The sequence below is a fragment of the Cyprinodon variegatus genome, unplaced genomic scaffold (assembly GCF_000732505.1).
Source record: "Cyprinodon variegatus isolate N-32 unplaced genomic scaffold, C_variegatus-1.0 Scaffold185, whole genome shotgun sequence".
Classification (NCBI taxonomy): Eukaryota; Metazoa; Chordata; class Actinopteri; order Cyprinodontiformes; family Cyprinodontidae; genus Cyprinodon; species Cyprinodon variegatus.
The window spans coordinates 1,126,882-1,138,253 of NW_015150638.1; the positions used below are offsets into that span (position 1 = coordinate 1,126,882).

At 37.9% G+C, this 11,372-nt stretch overlaps 2 protein-coding genes across 4 annotated transcripts in view; one reads left to right on the top strand and one right to left on the bottom strand.

Annotated features, from left to right (window-relative positions):
* Nucleotides 1-1,885: 1,885 nt before the first annotated feature.
* On the top strand, nt 1,886-5,083 carry LOC107087490 (tetraspan membrane protein of hair cell stereocilia homolog). 2 transcript variants are annotated; one of them, XM_015379080.1, is made up of 3 exons: nt 1,886-2,401; nt 3,728-3,964; nt 4,952-5,083. In XM_015379080.1, the coding sequence occupies exons 1-3, from the start codon at nt 1,993-1,995 to the stop codon at nt 4,960-4,962; spliced, it is 657 nt and encodes a 218-aa protein (XP_015234566.1). In that variant the 5' UTR covers nt 1,886-1,992; the 3' UTR covers nt 4,963-5,083. The 2 variants fall into 2 exon arrangements, with proteins under 2 accessions (XP_015234566.1, XP_015234567.1); XM_015379081.1 differs by having other exon boundaries at nt 3,728-3,913; nt 4,952-5,024.
* Nucleotides 5,084-5,119: 36 nt separating this feature from the next.
* LOC107087489 (SRSF protein kinase 1-like) overlaps nt 5,120-11,372 on the bottom strand; it is a 27,475-nt gene continuing 21,222 nt past the window's right edge. Inside the window, exons 15-16 of one of the 2 annotated variants that reach the window (XM_015379079.1) lie at nt 11,231-11,323; nt 5,120-6,448 (exon numbers count right to left, since the gene is read on the bottom strand). In XM_015379079.1, the coding sequence (XP_015234565.1) occupies nt 6,264-6,448; nt 11,231-11,323 (278 nt within the window). In that variant the 3' untranslated portion in view covers nt 5,120-6,263. Of the gene's footprint in view, nt 6,449-9,803; nt 9,897-11,230; nt 11,324-11,372 lie in introns of both variants that reach the window. The other variant, XM_015379078.1, reaches the window with a different exon arrangement.

An 11,372-nucleotide genomic window follows, 5' to 3' on the forward strand; every position in this document is an offset into this window, starting at 1 on the left:
ATAAAGCCAAGCATGCCTCTGGGAGGAGTTTGGTGAGGCCATGCGAACAAGACTATGGATGCATCTCAAAGCGATTTTAGCAGAATGTCTATTGCCTCAGGATAAGGAAGTAGTGCTTCTAACAATATTTACAGTAGGAGTGTGGAGCTGCTGACCTAGACTGAGAAAATATTTTGAGTATCTCTTCAACTCTGACATGACTGCACTTGTAGAAGAAGAGATTGGATGCTCAGAACCAGACTTGTTAATCACCTCTGAGTCACTGAGGTGGTCAAAAGATTTCACATTGGTAAAACCTCCAGCCTCCCTTAGAACTTAAATTATAGAGGTAGCACACTTCTCAACCTTCCCCGGAGGGGCTATGCCAGAGTGCAGGAGAGGAGAGAGTCAAACCTCAGTTTTCAGAGAGTGTGGTTCTGTTGGCCCCATCCAGATAAGACTTACAGCATGTTAAGTGTGAGGCAGAGATGTAGATCAGCTCATTCAAGTTCAAGACCATGATTCTTTATCTTAGATTAGAGAGGAGTTTCTACGTCAAGCGGACCAATTCATGTACTTCAGGTCCTGTTCTTGAGTGAGGGAAGAATGGGCAGGAGACTGACAGGTGGATCACTGTGGCTACTGCAGTTATGCAGACAAGATTGGGTTGATTTAAAAAAAATCAACCCAATCAACTCAATACCATTTCAAAAATAAAAATATATAAATCTGTATAAGGATTTTTAAAATGCATTCTTCTAAGCAATGCATTCTTCTTTTGAACACAGTAACTGTAAATATGAATGTTTCCTTTGGTTTAGATTAACATTTATTATATTTTCTGTTCAGTTTAATTCAAAAATACTTAATTGATCTGATCCCAAATGGAAAATAACTGTTGTAACTCTTTTTTTTTTCTTTCTTTTTTTTATTCTATATTTAACTTTTGCATTAAGCTAAAAAATCTGCAATTGTAGCCATTTTAGTCAGGGAAACAAAAGCTATACGCAAAGACAATACAGATATGAGATATTTAGTCCTTAACAAAAAATCTGAAAAAGTTATAGTTGAATAATGATAAAACATAAGCATTAAGAACAATTTGAAAATTGCTGTCATCCTTGAACAGGTGCATGACAAATAATGTAAATAGTAGTCAAATAAACTAGACCATTCCCATGCAGTTTAAATATGATTGCATTATCAGTTTTTTTTAGATATTCTCAAAATAAGCCTCAGTCCAAAGCTAAATACAGTGTGACAGCACAGGGTTGTTCACATATTTAAAAAGTACTTTATACATTGATATGTATAGGGCTCCGGTGTGTGTTTATTTTGTTTGTAAATGACAAATTAATAAAAACAATTTTGAGCATAATTTCATTCAGGTTTATACTACTTCTAACCAACATCTTGTGGATAGACAAATTATGTTACCTTCTGTTCACTTGTTTTTTGACTAAAAGAAAAGAAAAAAAAAGCTAGTTAAACTGTCTGACAAGGCTTCTTATGAGTATTCATGCTGCTTGGTTTCACCTTAAATGCTTCAGAGGCAGATTTTCAGCAGTGGGCTCTATGCACAGCTCCACTACTTCCTGAATTTAAGGCAGCTCCTTTGTTTCCTGTCTGTCATTACTGGACGAACTGATTAATCCAGGTGTGTCTGGCCAGTTACTTAGGTACACACCTGGATTAATCAGTGCATCCAATCATGAAAGACAGGAAACAAAGGAGCTGCCTTAAATTCAGGAAGTAGTGGAGCTGTGCATAGAGCCTGTTAAGGTTGTCAGGAGCGGTCGGTCTGTGACGTCAGACTGCTCATTGTGCACCGGGCGTGGAAGCTGTCTATGGTGCTGAAACTTCATCCCGGTCTGCAATTGGAAGGTCCGTCGGCTCTAGGCAAAGGACAGATTAACTAAACCTTATAAACATACACTGGAGTAACTTTTTAACAACTTTAAAAGTTTTTATTGTTTGTCGGGGAAAAAACGCAAACTTTTCCTTCTCACCATCATGGACCTGCTTCCAGCCCAAGAAGCCGCTAAAATCTACCACACCAACTATGTGAGGAACTCCCGGGCCATCGGCGTCATGTGGGCCGTGTTCACCATCTGCTTCGCCATCATCACCGTAGTGGTCTTCATCCAGCCCTTCTGGATCGGGGATAGCGTCAACACGCCGCAGGCCGGATACTTCGGCCTTTTCCACTACTGCATCGGCAACGCGCTTACCTCTGAGCTCATCTGTAAAGGCAGCATCTTCGACTTCAACTCCATCCCTTCCCCAGCCTTCAGGACTGCCATGTTCTTCGTGGGAACCTCCATGCTGTTGGTGGTGGGCACGATGGTGGCCTTCAGTCTGTTCTTCTTCTGCAACGCAGGAAACGTTTACAAGATCTGTGCATGGATGCAGCTGGCCTCAGGTCAGACTCTTTCATCCTTACTGCCTTGTTGATTTTAGTAAACAGAACTGCAGGGGATAATAGTTTAAAAAACTGGATTATAGATAAATTTGGCCTTTACAAAAGGGAGTGTTTGTTAAGAAAATGCAAAATTAGGAGTAAAAATTCATGGTCCAATTTTATTGTTTCTGTAAACTACTATTTAAAATCATTAGGTTTATTAGAAGCATGTCCTCGTTTTCTGTCTCAAATTACATTTTAGCTTATTTGATGACTTTATTTTTTACCTTTTGTCATCATTGTTTGTTTTTGTTATTAGGACCTCAACCTTTTCAGTGGCTTTCTCTCCTATTTCTTAAAAAAAAAAAGCCTATTATACAACCCCATTCATTTCTTACTGTCTATCTTGCTGCCATGGTGATTCAGTAGAGAAATATTATGTGATCTTTGTATCAGAGTAGGAAGACAGAGACACGGGAGGTACCAATCATTCAGTCTTCTCTTTGTATTTCGAACCAGTACCCTCGAACTGGACCTAGATGGAGAAAAAAGGGTCCAACAAAATATTTTGAACACAGAAAAAAGCATATTTTGTTAGATTTTTTATGTTTAGACATTATTCTTTTGAATGAAGCCGTAAACTTTTGTTGCAGTTTAAAATACAGGTTAAAATAAAGGGGTGTTTCTTTTTATTTTGTTTCATATTTTTGTTGGTAGCTTTAACCATTTCATAAAGATAAGAAATACAGATTCCAGTGTTATTCTTTTGGACACCTTTCTTTTTCGCTTCATCTGTAAAATGTTCATATTTTTAAGCTTGTGTTGCACAAGAATTTGTTGTCAGGTACAAATGTTTACCAGAAGCTGCTTTTAAAAAAAATACATAAATAAATAGCAGGAAAAGCCAAAACAACAGAACATCATCCAGAGTTTAACGTCACACCCCGGTGCTTTCCGCTAGAGATGCTGAAGTCTTTGTATCATCAGCCAGCATCACACCTCTCCAGTTTCAAGTGTGAGATGGGTGTTCATGTGTTAGTCTTCTCTGAAACTCAGCGGGGTTTCTGGTGTCAGAACACACTCTGACACCTCTAAAGGAGGATTTGGTTGCATGTAACAGGATAAGGTGTTGGTGAGCCGTTAACTGATCCTAAACTACACAACAAGCAGACCTGAGTGTAGAAAATCTGCCATTTAAAATATAACCTTTTATAAAAGCTGCATAAATGCAGAAACTAAATGCACATGAACATTTACAGCAGGATCAATAAATGTTTTTATAAGACTAGACTATTTATTTACGAAATTTAAAACTGAACTGACAAACTTTCTGAATCCCTCATTTAGCCGTGTTAATGGTGATGGGCTGCATGATCTACCCTGACGGCTGGAATGCAGAGGAAGTAAAGAGGATGTGTGGCCAGAAAACGGATAAATACGCTCTGGGAAACTGCACTGTGCGCTGGGCCTACATCTTAGCCATCATCAGTATTCTGGACGCCGCTCTCCTGGCTCTTCTGTCCTTCACTCTTGGTAATCGGCAGGACAAACTGTTGCCGGATGACTTTGAGATTGAGGGAGCAGGTAAGGGTTGTGAAAAAGTTTTAATGCATAACTGCATTTAAAAAGATATTAAATCAGTTCATTATCAGTCAGTTGCTAATATTCGTTAATTTTAAGGCCGTGATCCATAAAGAACATACATTACCTTGGCCTTGAATATTTAAATTCAACATGTTATTTAAATATAATTCATATAGTGTGAGTGTACATCATTTTCCAGTGCTAACTCATTTCCTGCAAATATGTTTAGAAGTCTGTTTAGAACCTTTAGATCAGCTCAAATCAATTATAAATATAAACTGAACAGAGAAGTTAGTGTTTAAGAAACTGTTTTTTTCCTCTTGGCATTTGCAAAGAAAAGTAATCTCATGAGGAACAAATTTGTTACATCCTGGGCATACACAGGATTCACAGATGTCTTGAAGCAGAATTCAATTCTAGGAAGAGCCAACTGAAAATTTCAGGGTAAAAAAGCAAACTTGTTTGGAACCGAAAGATTTTACACACTGCTTATTCCATTCGATGCTGGGATAAAAGCTAAAATGGAGAGAATATAATTTTCAGCAGACAAGCCGATAACCATTACAAAAGCACCTCTGATAACTGATCATGTTTAAGAACAACACTTGTAAAAAAATATATATATATATATACCATATATAATTTATATTGTAGTTTTTCTCTACATGGTAGACTGACTAATTTAGGAAGACAAAAATATTTGACTTATATTGCCTTATACTGCATGAAGGGTAGTGTGGTAGCACATCATGTAGTTTAAACTTTTCCTTTTCTTACATCTCTCCTTTAAACTCTCTTCACACTCACATCATAGCCTAAATTAAACTTGGATGCAATACAGTTTACTGGCTACTGACCTGTTCAGGGTGCACCATCTGACTGCTGGAGAATGAACAATTGTTACTTTCACGTTTGAATTTTTTCCTGCTGTTAAAGCATAATTTAAAAGTCAAATAACAGACAATAAAGGCTTCTTTTCTTTTCCAGAAAACTCATGAACACATGGATAGCCATGAAAGAAGATATCCTGAATCAAGAAGTAAAACCTTTTCACTTCAAAAGCAGTAGTGCTATTCATCCACTATGTTCATCCTCTAACCAAATAAACACATAAACAGTCATTGTGTACTGCATGAAGATCTGTTTTTATTGAATGGTGTGTTGTACAGGTTTGTCTTTAACAACTCACACAAAGTCTATGCTTTTGAATGTGACACTAATGTAAATTGTATGTCGTTTTTGTTTTTTAACCTTAAGGTCTCAGCAGATAACATAGCTTACTTTGATATGATTGGTTTGCTACACCACCACATAACATCAGATCTTACCGACTCTATAGTTAAAAACATGTACATTACTTAATTGGCCATACATACAACCAAGCTCAAACATCTCCCATACACTTTATTAAAACACAGCTACCCAGCTAAATCAATTTAGCTAAGATAAAAGATTTGTTAAAAACTGTACATAACTGTAATATACATAAAGGCAAACTCTTTGGTACAGATATATACAGTTTATTTTCCTCTTCCCCTCCTATTTTGAGCTGGTCTTTAACATTTTCTCTCATTGAAACCTTTTAAACACTAAACCTGAATTGAAAATGGTGTACGAGAATACCAGCCTCCCATGAGAACAAAACCATCTCATTTTTTATTCACTGCCTTCCCAATACCAGGTGACATTAAGTTAGTTATAGCCAAATATGCACAACTTAATGAGTGCCCAAAATACTCTAGAGAGCTTCAGAAATGACATGAATGTTACCGCAGTCAGTGTAAATGTCAGCCTAGTGTGCAACTTTCTCAACCTACTTTACAAATAAGAATCCCTACACATGAGTTATAAGGTAAAATAATTCATTTTTAAAAAGGAACACAGCACTAATGACAATGAATGAGAAAAATAAGTCCTTTTTTAAAGAACAAAAAAGGCTACATATCCTTGATTTGTTTTGAGTTTTAGTGCAGGAGTGTAACAAACAAGGAGGCTTCACTAGCAGAACAAAGACAGTTTTGCTCCTGGTTGGATGGGTTGAACAGCACAGCAGCTGGAGCAGACATCAAATTATAAATCCAAATGGCTTCCCGACGTCACACGGAGAGGAGAACGAACAAATACAAAGCAAACATACACAGAAGCAACAGCTTGACAAAAACATAAGAAATGCAAAACATTGCAACAAAAAGAGAAATAAATATTCATCTGATATGCCCAAAGTGGAAAGTGATCTGTTGCAGTCTCTTAAGGAAGTGGGAAGGGAAGGAAAGGGAGGTGCAACGCCTGAACATGTCCACTAGAGGGCGAGCCAGGGGTGGCGCAAGCACTCTGCAGCAGTGGCTCTTTTCTCTGGGACCAGCTCCAGCATGGGAAGTAGGAAGTCAGAGAAGCACTCTGCTTCCTCACGGGGCCATTCATATTTCTCAACCAACACCTCCAGCAGGCCCCACGGCTTCAGCTTGGTGATGTGTTTCAAATCACCTGCAGATAAACCACAAAAACAATCCATCACCACAGGGCTGTGATGTCACTACAAAAAAAACAAACAAAAAAAAAAAAAAATGAGAAAGACAGTTGCAAAGCTTTGAAAAAACTATTTATACCCTTTGAACTTACATTTTCTTAAAATCTAAAACTAACAAATTAAACTATTAGGATTTAAGAATTGACTTTATTTATAGTCAACAAAATGCAGCACATAGTTTAGAATTAGAGGGGGAAAAAAATGACAGTTTTATACAGCAAGCAGTGCATTATACAGAGATTTTTCCTGTATAAGGATGACATCTACCAGCTGCAGATATGAGGCAGGCTTTTTGCAGCAGCCTATTCATGGACTCAGGCACGTATCCCATTCATTTATGGAGAGTCTGCACCAGACATCCACAAAGTTGGTCCTGGAGGGCCGCTGTCCTGCAGGTTTTAGAGGTTTCCCTGCTCCAGCACAGCTGATTTACATTGATAGTTGATTAACAGGCTTTTGCTAAACTGCAATCACCAGAAACAGCAGTTCTAAAGCAGAGAAACCTCTAAAACCTGCAGGACAGCGGCCCTAAAGGCCCGACTTTGGGGATGCCTGGTCCACACCTAGGAGATGCCATTCTCATACAGGAGAGTTTGGAAGTTCCATTCATAATGTAAAACCTCAATGTTAGAGGACTTCTGGGAATTTTTTGTGATAGTTATCTGACTTTGTAATTTCAGAACACCTCTGACTTCTCAATGTTATTAGTAAATACACTATTGTATGTTCTAGTTTTGTTGACATTATCCTTTTATACCCGTACACGTTTTCTGCCGTTTCCTTTCCTAAGTCAATGCAATAAAATCCCATTGAGACACTGTATGCATTTTCTTATCAAACCTGAATGAAATTATGTCAAACCTTAACGCATAGGTTGAAGAATGACTATGAATGACTCAGATGTCTTTTAAACATCAAAAAGCATTATAAAGACCAATGGAGACAGCTTTACACTCCGGGATACACTTGTAAAGATGTTTAAAGCAGGATAAGGTTATAAACAATATCCCAAGACGCACACAGTTTACAGCACATTGTGCAATCCAACAAGACATGACATTCCACCTAAAAGACAGGCTGCACATGTCATAGAGAACCAATCAATAAAGAGGCTATTATCAACTCTGGAGGAGCTGCAAAGAAGCCTAACTCGAATGAATTAATCTGTCGACAGCCCAGCTACAAATCTGCCCTTTAAGGAAGAGTTACAGACTTATGTTTACATTTGATCACCATGTTTACTTTTTATCACTGCTTCACTTTAGAAATGGAAATGTCTTTTAAAGTGGTACTGAACAAAATGTCGCTTTGTATACGCTGCGTGTAAAAAATGATAAAGTCTAAGTCTAAGATAAAAGAGCACTGCTCAGATGAGACCAAAACTAAACTTTACACCAATGTGCAAAACTCCACACTTCCCATCACCCTAAAGACACCATCATAGGTGTGACTAATTTGCCTCATTTTCCACAGTTAATTTATCTATTCAGGTCAATCAGCTCAATTCGGATCGATTCGCTTTCCTTTATGATGCGGTAATATCTCAATTGGGCGCGATCTTTGATAGCAAGGCAGCTCTTTACTTCGATTCAGCATTAAACAACACTACCTAATGCTAGCTTATAATAGTGCTGATATACTCAATAAGCCCAGCATAAAATGATTTCCTTGTTTAAAATATTAGTTATTAAAAAAAAAAGCTGTGAAAGATGAGCCCAGTCCCTAACCAATCAGTGTTCGACATTCCTCTGATGCTGCGTTTTCACTGCGACTTGGAACAATTGGAAACCCAGGCAAGCAGGCTCTAAAAATATGAATTGATCCACATAACTATTAGAGGTTGACGGATAGAGTTTTTTTTAAGACATAAATCTAACCAATCACCTTTATGTCCTGCTAAATTTATGGGGAGGCTAATTCTTTAGGCTGATATTGTCTTCTTTCACCATTTACATAACAAAAATTACTGTGATAATCATTGTTAGATAATTCATAATTAAAACAAAGAAAACTGGAAAAACTAAACATTATCGATGAATAGCAAATGAATGGAGCAGCAATGCATATGTTTAACATGATATCAAGGCATGGCCTTGAAAGATCAGTAAATGCATGCTCGTATTGGCAAATACAGATGCGCAAAAAAAAAAAAAAAACACAAACTTCGACCAAAAATATCGACTGGCTAATGCATCCGTCCACCTCTAGTAATGGTTCCTAATGGAAACTTCGAAAGGAATTAATCCGCAGTAATTTGCTCTAAGTTGTTACAAGTTGAAAAGGGGAAAATGTGTTTGGAGTATCCTGTAGTTGGGAAGCTTTTCTGCAGCAGAGACAAATAGCTGGTTGGATTAGATGGAAATATGTGTGGAGTGAAGACTGTTAGGATTTTTTTATTGATGATGAGCAAGTGTGTCAAACCCTGATAATACCTGCCGCCTATTACATGTCAAAACTAATGCTTTCCCAAGCAGTTTCCATCTAATTGGAACAGTTAGGATAAAAAGTCAACTTCATTATGCAGGTGGCAAAGATCTGGGAATGGAATGAGAAAAGTGTCCTTGATCTAAGAACAAAGTGGAATATTTTGATAAAGCTGGAGCCATGGATGTCTCCTCATCTGCAAACATGTATTAAGCATTGATGTGATGTGGCATACTAGAGATGTATTTAACTTTGATTCGGGACCACTCCAACGAAAGGTAAGCAGCGCTTAGCAATTTCTCTGATCTGAGTAGGATACAATTTCTGTCAAAATCTGTTGTGTGGTTATTTAATACGTATACATTATGAAGCGTCATTTAAACAGTTTGTCCCGATTGATCTCTTCCCAGGAAAAGAACCGGAGAGGGAAAGCTTTAATGTGTAAACAAAGAGCTTTCCTTAACAAGGGCAATTCCTGAATGAATACCTGTTAGAGGCAGCTAAACACTTGAGGCTGGGAGGAAAGACAGGGTCAAAGAGGACAATAAGCCCAAGCATACAGCACAGCTCACCCCGTAGATACATGTGTACAATGCAACTGGACTATTAACGAGTTGGTTTTTGACCAACACCAAATAATATAGTCTTATGGTCAGATATTACAATTAGTATCCAGTGTTGGATTATAACCTGATGTCCTTAAAACATCCTGTGGTAAATTTTTCCAAGGCGCTGCACCTGTCAATTTTTCCCATATTATGATGATAATTACCATTTACTGTTTAACCAATTCCAAACATCATGTATGAATATAAATAAGGCTGCAGTGTGAACAGACGTTTGGTATTTTACAATAAAATAAATTAAATCTTGATGCTTTCATTTTACCTTTCTTGGTGAAAAAATCCTTGGAATATTTGCCGGTCATTATGAGTTTGCGGGGGACACTCCCCAGCAGCTCAATGATCAGTGCTATATGGTCTAAACAGCAGAGGGTAGCAAAAAGGAAGAAAACACACAACATAATCAGAGCGTGTCTCAGTCAGGCCCACTCTGGGTAGGTGGTTGGAGGGTTGAAGGAGGGGGGCTGACAGCACATCTGAGTTGAGGGTCAGAAATTGATGCAACTGCCAGTCGTCTCCACTATTTTCTGCTGCTCAGAGAAAAAAGAAATGCCTATAATTTCCAATTCTTTTTCTTATGAGACAAATCGGTTTTCAATTGGTCTATCACATTCAGATCTGGAACAAACTGTCTGGGGTAATTTGTTTAGACTCTTAATAAAGGTGCACCGACTGCTGTTTTTTTAGGTCAGTCTTCAATATAAAAAAAAAAAAAAAATACCCTGACCTGCGAATTCTAATTTTACATCACAGTATACTTTCATTTTAATTTGTGGTATAAATTACCCAGCCCTACATGAGTATCGGCCAATCACCTGAACACAAGGATAATGGGCCTGATCGATTGGGGTAATCCTAGTCCTGAAAATACCAAAACCCTTTTGAGGTTAGTTTCCCTCAGGAAAACACATGAACCATGCCAGCGTACCAGCATTTCTACTAGAGAAATAATATACTTCGAATAAATACAGTTTATCAGATTTATTATTTCAGGTTAACTCACTAACTCAAGTCAGATCCAAACATGAAGTTTAGGAACATTTATTTGCACTAGTTTAGCAGTCTAAATGAGGGGATGTTTTCTGTGCCCTGTTAAAACATTACTTGTCATGTTTTACTGACTGCTGATAAGTGTTGATTAATAAGTACATCCCAACAGAACCCATGTGAGGAACCAACATTAAACTGCTTACTTTGGTCAGCCTGTTATTTATGATGTTTGTTTTGTTTTTTTTTTATAGTAAAATAGACCTAATAAAATCTTATGACATTTTATTAGAAATGTGTCATCTTGCAAGACAAATGTGTTGTCTCCTGAAAATACATCTTGCAAGGAGTCAGCTGCAATGAAGTGCAGTGACGTTTATTACGTCAACGTGTCCACCAGAGGTGGAAGGCTGAAGCAAAATAAACATGGCTGCACTGGTTTTAGCTGGAATACCCTATATTTCTTTCTGAAAAAAAAAAGAGCAAAAGGATGGGAATTTTGCCTTTGTGACTCGTTCCTCCCGACCTGATTTGGTAGGAATTTAAAAAACCCCGCTAGTTGTGAAACAAATTAAGCTCCTATGTTTTCTCCTTTTAATGTATTTTTTTATATTTTCCACATGTAAGGGTGCTGTCAGGACCTTTCTCCTTTCATCCTCATTTCCACATTTCCCAGAGTGAGCCATAGACAGAGGGGTGGCGTACCTCTCTTGGTGAAGTATTCCTGCGAGTATTTCCCACTCAGAGCATAATGGCGAGGGATTTTACCAAGCAACTCTATCATGAGAGCAAGGTGGTCTGGAAATGAGGCACGGAGAGGAGAGGAGAGGAGAGGAGAGGAGAGGAG